The sequence below is a fragment of the Passer domesticus genome, chromosome 2, assembly GCF_036417665.1.
Source record: "Passer domesticus isolate bPasDom1 chromosome 2, bPasDom1.hap1, whole genome shotgun sequence".
In the NCBI taxonomy this organism is placed as follows: Eukaryota; Metazoa; Chordata; class Aves; order Passeriformes; family Passeridae; genus Passer; species Passer domesticus.
Window position 1 is genome coordinate 42,026,980 of NC_087475.1, and position 10,044 is coordinate 42,037,023.

A 10,044-nucleotide genomic window follows, 5' to 3' on the forward strand; every position below is an offset into this window, starting at 1 on the left:
TTCAGGCTATAGTGTTTGAGGGGAGAGCAGACTCAGTCATCTAATGTCAGAAAAGAGGCCATGAGCTTGGAAATAACCTTACTGCAATGGATATGCAAAACTGTGAGGGTGGAGAAACTTTTATTACCAGGGTTCAACATCCTATTCCTATGCATAGACAAAAGAGCCCATGCTGAAATCAGCATTTCAGTCAGTCCAAATCGTGATCCTCCTGCCTGCAGAAAAATGGACAGTACTTAAAGAATTTAAGCCATGGGAATTAAGCCATTAATAAAAGTCTGAGAGGAATTCTGTCTGTGTTTCATGGTCATCTTTTCAAAATTTGAGCTATTGATCCTAATGTATATTTCCTTCCATATTGACTCAACTTTGCCAATGCTGTTTTGACGTGGGTTTTCTAAGTCACCAAACAGATGCTGTACTCATTGAACAGAAAAGCTCAGCAGAGGGGTGGCTCAGCCTAACGAACATGGATGTGCAAACCTCCCTTCAGTATGCACTTCTCCTAGGATTTGCTTGCTACAGGAAAGTTATTTGGCACAGTTGTCCTCTAACCTTAATGTTGGATCCTGTGTTCTGTTTTTTGGCTGTGGTAGAGTTTTGGGGTTTTTTTCCTAGTAGCTGGTACTGTGCTGTGTTCTGTATTCAGAAAAAAAATTAATGTTGATAACCCCCTGATGTTCTTCTGGTTGTGGCTAAGTAATGTTTATCAAGGACTTTACCCTTTCCCATGCTTTGCCAGTGAGGAAGTGCACAAGAAGCTGGGAGAAAACAGAGATGAACCAAAATAGCCAGAGGGACATCCCATACCACAGACATATTCAGCATATAAACTCGGGGGGGTGGGGGGGGGGCATTGCCTGTGAGGGACTGATTGCTGCTCGGAGATGAGCTGGGCATCAGTCAGTGGGTGGTGAGCATTTATACTGTCCATCACTTCTTTGTCTTGGGTTTTACTCTTCTCTCTCTTTTTCCTATAGTTACTGCTATTGTTATTGTTATGTTTTGTTTCATTTCAATTATTAAATTGTTCCTACCTCAGCCTATGGGTATTACCTTTTCCTGATTCTCCTCCCCATCCCACCGAGGGTGTTTGGAGAATGAGTGACCAGCTGCGTGCTCACCAGCTGGGGTTAATCACGACCCCATCGCTCTGTCCCTTTGACTACCCGGAGGATCCTGTGGCTGACCATCAGCCAGAAGAAAGCCGTCCCGGTGGATTTCTCCCTTCCTGATGACAGCTGAAGCCGATCACCCCGGACTGACAGCGCGGCCCCTTCCCTTGCCATCCCCCCAAAAGCGCACACAGCTGCTGCTTGCCGGGCTCTGGGCACAGTTCAACCTCTCCTCTCCTGTGGCTACCCCCCCGGGGCAGCCGGGGCAAGGCACGCCGCCTTTCCAGCTTGCAGGGCAGCTGGCTGTGCCCAGCCGGGCGGGCGGCACCGCCCCGGGCACGGCCGGCGCCTCCCGGGGCCGCTCCTGCAGCACCATGGAGAGAGGAGCGCGCCCGCCCGCCCCGGCCCCGGCGGCACGGCACGGCACGGCCCGGCACGGCACGGCGGGGCAGGGCACGGCACGGCACGGCACGGCACGGCACGGCACGGCACGGCACGGCACGGCACGGCGGGGCAGGGCACGGCACGGCCCGGCACGGCGGGGCAGGGCACGGCGATCAGCCAAGCAGCAGGCAGCAGGAGCGCAGCCTCCATCCCCAAGGCTCAGGCAGCCTGACCCCCTGCAAACCCACTCAGGATGGGTGTAAAGCCGTGGTATAAAGCCATGGTGTTGGCTTCTGGAGGGTTTAGCACTAAGAGCCCTCCTCTAAGGCTGAGGAGAAGCCTGGCCTTGGCTGCCGTGTGTATATCTGGCAGGCTTGTCGACTTGCACCAAACAAATGCATAGTGTGCTTTCCCTGGCAGTAAGTTTCTGTCAAGTAACTCTCATGTCAGTCCTTTCCTGCTCTGGAGGCTGAATTCTCTGGCAAAATTGCTAGTGTCACCCTGAAGCCCAGTTAGAATTGCCCCCCCACACCCTGATGAACCCGAATGGTGTTTAACTATTCAAGGCTGCTCTGGGTACAGGTGCGGCAATAGCAGTTGTCTGGTATCAACTTCCTTCTGCTGCTTATCTGCATTGCAATGGCAGTATCACCAAAACGCAGCCCTGCATTGGTTTGCTGATGTGACCCAGAGCAGCTAGGCATTGCCTGCTCCATATTGGCTACCATCAGGATAGCACTGTTTGCCCCATCAGGCTCTGCCAAAACAGGCACTGACAAGATGCCAGCAGGAGATTTGAGGCTCAAAAAAGCAAAGGTTCAAGGAAGCAGATTTCTCTTAGTTTCTTTTACACCTTCCTGAACTCACGGTATGGAAAACCAGAACATACAGGAGTCATAAAGCAGCACCATAGGCAAGGCATGCAGAATGCCAAACTAATTGTTTGAAGAAGCCGAGTAGCTGTCCTGACAGACTGAGGAAGTGTCACAGAAAACGGATCTAGACACAGCTCAGTTAGCTAGTTACAGTTCTGTACTTTATATGAATGAAACAGCTCTGTGTAACATCACAGAAGTCAAAATACCTAAATAAAGTGTCTAAGCCATAACTGATTGCTAAAAGATGGTTCTTGTCAAATCTGGGTAATTCTGTCATTGTAAGAGTTTAGCTTGAGAAGAATGGCAAAAGAGGTTAACTATTACCTGTGAAGCACTGGGGAGTTAGCAGGAGGCAGGCTGGGTTCAAACTCTGCCATAAAAAGTCAGTATCTTTCCAGAGTTCATGATTCCAGAGTTTCAATTCTCATGCTCATGCTTTGAAGGCTCTTTATGAATCTTTCTTGCTGATAAGGACTGAGTGGTTAGTCAAAGGTTACTCTTTTTGAAAAAATGTTGTCTCACTGCTAGTTTTAATTTCTGGCATTTATTGGCTGTGTGAGTTTATGCTTGTGAGTAATGATCTCTTGGTTTTATTTATACAATTTCCATGGGTGTATCTGATGCTCTGATAATCATAACCAAGTTAACTGAAGAGACAATGTTCCCAGATAATATTTAGATTGAAGCTTGTTGTATTTGTGTCAGATCTGATGAATGACTTTTTGCATGCTTCTCCCAAAGCAGTTGATTTAATAAAAGATATTGCTTCTTTCCACAAACATTGCCTTAAATGACTGTAGCTACAATGCTATTACTATTCAGGATCTCCCTCTAAGATCTTTCATCTGAGTGTTTCAGTCACTGCAGCAGAGCACACCGTGGCTGGACATGTGAATGCACATGTACATTTGGCAACAGCCCAGCTAGCTTTGGATACTGTTAGCAGTGTGGTCCTGCTAACCCAGACTTCCAGAAACATGAATCTCTCAACATCTCTACCTAGCTGGGTTGCAGAAGCAGAGCTTTCCTATGCTCCTATCAACACAACTAGTCCTCAAGCTGAAAGTAGTTCTGGCAAATATCTACATACTGCCTACACTGCAAGGTAATCCTGCTCAGAGCAAGGCCTCTGGAGTCTGTTTGTTTCCTTTTTTTTTTTTTTTTTCCCTGTGAAAAACAGAAAAAACCCCCCCCAAACTTAAAACTTCACAGATCCCCTTTTGAAGCCTCCCTTTCAAAAGCCTCACAAAAATTGCAATTAAACATTTAATGATCAAATTAATCTGCTTTGGAGTAGGAATGATTTACTACACTAACATAATACTGTTGCTGCTACTGCTAATACTTTCTGTAGGGTAACCTGAAAATGGAAAGATAGGAATGGAATGAGGAACTTGTGTAATTTGTCTTTGTCTATAGGAAAAATTCCAAATAGGTTCCATAAAAAGATGAACGTGCAGAAGAGAAGTTATATTGCCAGCCCTCTCTGGCCTCAGTATGCAAGTTATAACGATATATTGAAGCTCTGAGGACAGAGAGAGTTCATTACTTCTTTAATCTGAGCATTTTATCATTTTACAATCCATGACAGAGTGACAGTGCAAAGCCCTCTCCCTGTTAAACTCTTGTTTTCCTTGGATTATCAGGAGTTTATGTTTAGCAGGTCTTCCACACTGAATACCTCACTGTTTCCCAGTAGTGCTTGTGCTACATGTAACATTACCCTTTGCTGGTGCATGCACTGGCAAGTTAAAATTAGACTTCCTAAATGTCATTACATCAGCTTGTTACTCTCTTACTTGAACAAGAGTATGTTACTTTAATTAATGAATTTCTACTCTATATTGCTCTAAAAAACAAACAAGCAAAATCGTACTCAGATGCTTATATATATCAACAATGCCTGCATAACATGCATGTTCTGTTTATTCAAATTTCAATCTGCCAGTGATGAAAATTATAGTAACAATACAAAGTGGCAAAAAGATTACATCAGATTTTTCTGAAAGCAGATTTTGTGCTACTAACAATAGTAATAATGGTACTTTCTAATTACTTTACATTGTTTTAAACAATGCCTGAGAAGAAGAGCTGATTTTCTTCCTTTAAATATTGGCAGAAATAATGTATAAATGGTTATTTACAAAATACAATATTCAATTTTCAAAAATATGTGTGAGTTTCTGTGCCTTTTAACTAATTTTTGATGAACAGATTCTTTAAAAGAAATAAAGTCCTTCTTATCCATTCACATTTCTCATGGGTGATATGTAATGATTTGAAACAGGACATCACAAAACATGTAGAGAAATTATGCTGAGTTTTATCTCAAAATTGTATGTATGTGTAAGAGTTGATCTGTATGTCACAGCACACAGGCTGGTGTGTCAGGGGCATGAGAGGGAAAGAAAGGTAAGGATCTGGAACATCCCCAAGCTTCCATGCTTCCATATATGTGTGAGTCTATGACCCTGTCCATGTAATATACCTTACGGTAACAACCATTCAATGTTACATTTTCTATTTCACTCGGCCACTGTCATTATCTTAACAGCACTGTGCTTCTTTCTGGTCTCATAAAAGCTTTGGGAAACTGGTTCTGTCTAGCCTGGGTTTATTTTCTGGCTTCCTAAAAGACTGGTGTCTTAATGCATTTTTTCCTACTCTAGTCTGACTCCATCTTGCTTGTGTGCTGTGCACCCCAGGGAGAGCTGTCCTTCTGCCCAGGCCCTCAGAGTGTTCGCACACAGTTTCACTGAAAACACTATCTGGCCTACTATCACAAGGCTTAACAGCAAACAAAACCAAACCTCTTCATTTACTGCTTTACACATAGAGAGAAAAACGAAACACATTGCATGGTACATTTATAGCCAGCCCCTATCTCTGAGAAAAGCTGTTTCTGACATAAGGCAAGAAGCCTCCATTGGTTTTTATTCTCTGATAGATGGCTTACAAATCTAGCATTTTCCATTAAAATGGACATTCTGAAACAGCACACCTTTTATCTTTGAAGTTAAAATATTAGCCGATTATACAAGCAAGTATATACACTAGCCACTTAATTCCTAGTATATGAGTATTTGCACAGGACGCACATATTTGTGGATGTGGTTATTTGCTCTCTGATTTTTTCAGACACTCAAAAGAGCTGTCACAGACCTTGTATCTTTCTCTGTCTCACCATCCAGCAAGCACAATGCTCCTTTTGGCATGGAAATTAGACCTGTAAGTCTCTGTTTAGTCCATTTCTCTGCTAACAGTGTTTTGATACTGACAGCTTATTACTGGCACTATGTCCAGTATACTTATCACATATTACCAACCACAGAGCAGACCTTACTGTCTTTCTTGGAATACACATCATTCCTACAAAGTTGTTTCTGATATTCTGCCTACAAGATCCTTTGCTTATATTCATCACAATGCTTTAAACAAAATCTCTTGCACAAGCCAAAATAATCTCTTACTCCTCAGGCTCTCATCTTGCAGTACACACGGCTTTCCATAAGTTCCAGTTAAATTATGCTTCCTTACCTTCTACTTTGAAGATGGTAAGGTGAGGTCTGCAGTGAAAAGCCCCCAGTGCGTTGCCAGCACAGTTCATCCAAAGACCCTGGAAGACCCAGGTTGCAGTGATAACAGAAGATGCTCGACTAGTGACTTTCCACTCATTTGATGCAGTAGCAGCAATAGCAGCTCCCAGCCCACAGAAACAAAATATGAAAGCTATAATCTGTATTGCCAGCATGTTTCTCTGTAAACCAGGGACTTTCTAATGCCACTGTGTGGAGAGGAAAGCACTTCAGTCACGTGTGTAAGCAAAAAGGCATAACATAAGCAAATTATACTTGAACAAGTTCAGTACCACTTGCTACAGAAAGTTAATGTGGCTGAAAGAAATTTTCATGGTTGAGTGATTTAAGAAAGGCCCTAGGCATTACAAATATTTAGAAAGAAAGTCAAGGTACAACTTTACAGGAATTAATTACTAGAACTTACTTACTAATTTCTAATTGTAAAAATTAATTGTTTTCATTTTTTTCTGACAAAGTATTCCAGTTAATGCTTAATTTTTAGTTAATTGGAAACTTACAACCATTCCATCTAGTGAAATAGGTTCAGAGTCCAAACTGTACAGCGCTATTTAACGGATTACCACAACATTTTAGGAGGATCACATAACACTTGAAAAATAACTCATTGAAAGGCTGTGAAATTAATTCAGGCATAACCAGCCACCATGCAAGCAGCTCTAAAACTGGAGGAGGTAGTGTCTGTGGGTATATTTGTAGAACAGCAGATCTAGAGCAACAAGAGAAACAGCAAGTGGTCCCTGAGCAGCAATGCAGCTGCGGCAGTCAGCAGAATGAGCCTCATGCAGCCCCACTGAGACTTTTCACTTGGTCACTGTAGAAAAGGTACTGCTTCTCACACTCTGCATGAAATGCTTAGTGCAGGAACATCTGTCCCACCACTGACTGAGCTCCTGCAACCTCATGCCATGAAGAAACCTCAAGTATACAACTGACTTAATAAAATGTCATCTTCGAAGCAGCAGGCACTGACAGCACAACACAGCAACAGCTATTCTAATTCAATTCCTGAGTATACAATCATTACTGGACATACACACAATTTTGCAGACATATGCGACCTTCACTCTTTTAAAATTTTAAATTAAAATTTATAAATACAACTTCCAGCTGTATTTATACTTTTCCTTGTACTTCTGGCCTCCTCCCTAAAGAAGGAGCAATCTCCTTTTCTCTTTGGTGCTAGTGTATGCCATTTGGTGACATGAAATTATCCTGAATGTTGGGTGTACACCTTCACTTTTGACAGTAACAGTGGTCTATATTTTTCCCTTTGGGTACTTCAAGTGTTGATTCTCCCTGTTACTACTGTGATAAAATCTCACACTGAACATTGGCATTGAAATTTTTCTGTAGACTTTTCACAGCTCATAGAAGGGTTAAACAAGGGTGCTTAAACATCACTAACATTCCATGTAAAGAGCAAGAGGAGTTTCACTGGAACTGTCCTGTTGAACCATCATCTGGTACTCCCACTTTATCCAGCCTTTGTCTCAGCACTGAGAAGAGGACCCAAAAGGTTGATTGTGCCGACCAGAAAATTACATCACAAGAAGGAATTTCTTTTCAGCCTAATTAGTAGGCTCACATCCCACACATCTACAGTGAATAGAAATTTTTTTGTAAACATAGACAACTTGAAAGACATGGAAAGTGGGTTTGCTACAGAACATCATTATAATATAGCAGGTTGTTTTAATGTTGAGGACAATATTACACAGGAAGGAAGCAATTTTGTATTTCTGTTAAATAATATAGTAACATTTTTCTTATGTTAGGTGTCAAACTTCATGTAATCTTTCATATATATTTTCACTAAATTTGAAAGGGCATAGAGGAGAATACAGAAATGGGTCCAGATTTGAAGCAGATTCCTGAGAGCTGAGATTATTTTTTGTTCTATATCTACCATACAAAAAGTTGGTTTTTGGTTTGCTTTTTTATTTGTCAAAGACTATGCAAATTCACAAAGAATACTGAGAAGACATTTCACTTTTCTTTTTTAAACCCTCTGAATGACACTAATGTTGGCTGAGCACTCAGAGTAGCTCAAAGGCATGTTTTACATTTGATGCTAAATTCCAGCCTAGTTCTGGACTTTTCTTGAGTGTTGTCAGTGACAAAAAAGCCCCCAAAACCAAAAAACCAAACCAACCAAACAGAACAACCAAGAAGCTCCCCAAACTCAGAAGCTGCTCATTTGGACTGGAAAAGCAAGGATGTGTGTATGCAAACACTCTCTCATCCCTGCCTGCTCCTCTTTTTTGCTATTCACAGCAGTGTGCCTTATCAATACAGCCTGTGAGCAGCGCCCCAGGTTCAGCAGGACAGGGTCTGTTTCTTAGTGACCTGGATCTAAAACAGAGGTATTTTCTCAGTAAGACCTTGCTCTTTTAAACCCATTATCATGCTATTATCATGGGAAGGGTTTTCTCATTTCTAGTTCTAGATAAACTGCAATACATACTCCTAAGTCTCTTCCCCTTCTCACTCTTAGATAATTTTCTACCGACATCCCATCCAGTACAAACTCATTACTGTTATGCTAGTGGGACACTAAAGGCTGCTTACTTTAGTGGAAAGTGCCTGTAGACACCACTTGAACTATAGACTAGACTTTCATGGCTTAAGGAGGACTTAGTGGTTTCTCAGCCTTTATCTTCCTTGTTTTCTAGTGCATGACTGTGGAATTCATGGTCACAAGCACTTCACCCTGCATTGTTTCTAGAGAGTTAGTGTGTGAGTGATGAATAAATTAAACAGATACTTAAGTGATAAGAAAGAAGTAAGCAGTCCTGTTTACAACACTCATTTCTTCTATAAACTGTAAGAAGTAAGTTAATCAGTCATTTAAGAAGTTTAAGGTGGAGTTGAAAGTTAACTTGTTAATGCTGTTTTCCATTATATCAAAACTATTTTCTCTGTTACTGAACAGACAAAAAGTTGGAAAACAGCCAGGAGTTTAAAGACTGTTTAAATATGAAGTTGAAAAAGGGAAAAGATTTTGCTATGGGCCTTTGTTGAACAATTTTCCCCACACTCCACAGATGCAGTAACTGATTATGTGACATATTGCTGTCTCTGTTAAACTGGACACTGTGCCAGTAACATGCAGTATTTCTTTTACTACTGATATTATCTTTTTAAATGTCCAGTGCCAGCTCCTAGATGCAGTTGACACCTCTGCAGCAGAGCAAGAATGTTTACACAGATAAGCTGTAGTTTTCAGTCAGTGAATTCTACTTCAGCCTATGTCAATTGTTGTAAACTTTTTAATTGGATGGGTTCCCAATGCTGATACAGATCTGGCTGCTGACAACATATATTTTGGTCATGAAGACAAACACAGCTAGAGCAAACACTTAGCTAACTGAATCAGTTGTGGAGAAAATGACGGTAAAAAAAAAAGAACCAAGTGCAATGTTATCTAAATAAGAGAAATGAGAGCTCTGCAAAGGAGATACCTAAGGTAACATGGAGACAACAATGTATGAGATAAATAATCAGTCATGCCAAAGAAATTCTATGCAGAGTGGGTGGACCATGCAAATTGATCCTGAGCACTGCCAAGAAGTTGGGAGGCCTAAACAACCAGAAGTTGGACAAGCTATAAAACTAGAAGTTACAAAGACAGAATCAGTGACTCAAGACTTCTGGAGAAGTCAAATAAGTGAAAACAGTGCGTAAAGAAATCAAATGCCCAGAGACATCTCTACTAAATTCAGTCAGGCAAGGCAGAAGCTGTATGGTAATATGACTGGTCCTATTACACAAACACAGAAAGAATTCCTGAGAACTGGCAGCGAAGTATGAAATGGTGTTGAAAGAAGGAAGGGTGCATTCCAGATGAGCACCAAGTTCTGCTGTCTCTGCCAGCTGCATGCAACCTAGAAATCAAGCAAGCAGGGTAGCAGGCATAGGCTGAGGGTGTACGACCTACAGAGGAATTTCAAGGAGCAATGAAATCACTGGAAGTGGGGAAGTTGAGGAAAAATACAATTTCATAGTTTACTATAACAAAAGGACAATATAATGTGTCAACATTATAATGTAGCAGTTTGAGATGTCTGC

The 10,044-nt window shown here is 41.6% G+C and overlaps 1 protein-coding gene across 1 annotated transcript in view; it reads right to left on the reverse strand.

Annotated features, from left to right (window-relative positions):
- Window positions 1-6,202, reverse strand: part of CLDN10 (claudin 10) — a 53,677-nt gene extending 47,475 nt beyond the window's left edge. The window contains exon 1 of the mRNA XM_064408438.1: window positions 5,915-6,202. Within this exon, the coding sequence (XP_064264508.1) occupies window positions 5,915-6,128 (214 nt within the window). The 5' untranslated portion in view covers window positions 6,129-6,202. The remainder of the gene's footprint in view (window positions 1-5,914) is intronic.
- Between the last annotated feature and the right edge of the window lie 3,842 nt (window positions 6,203-10,044).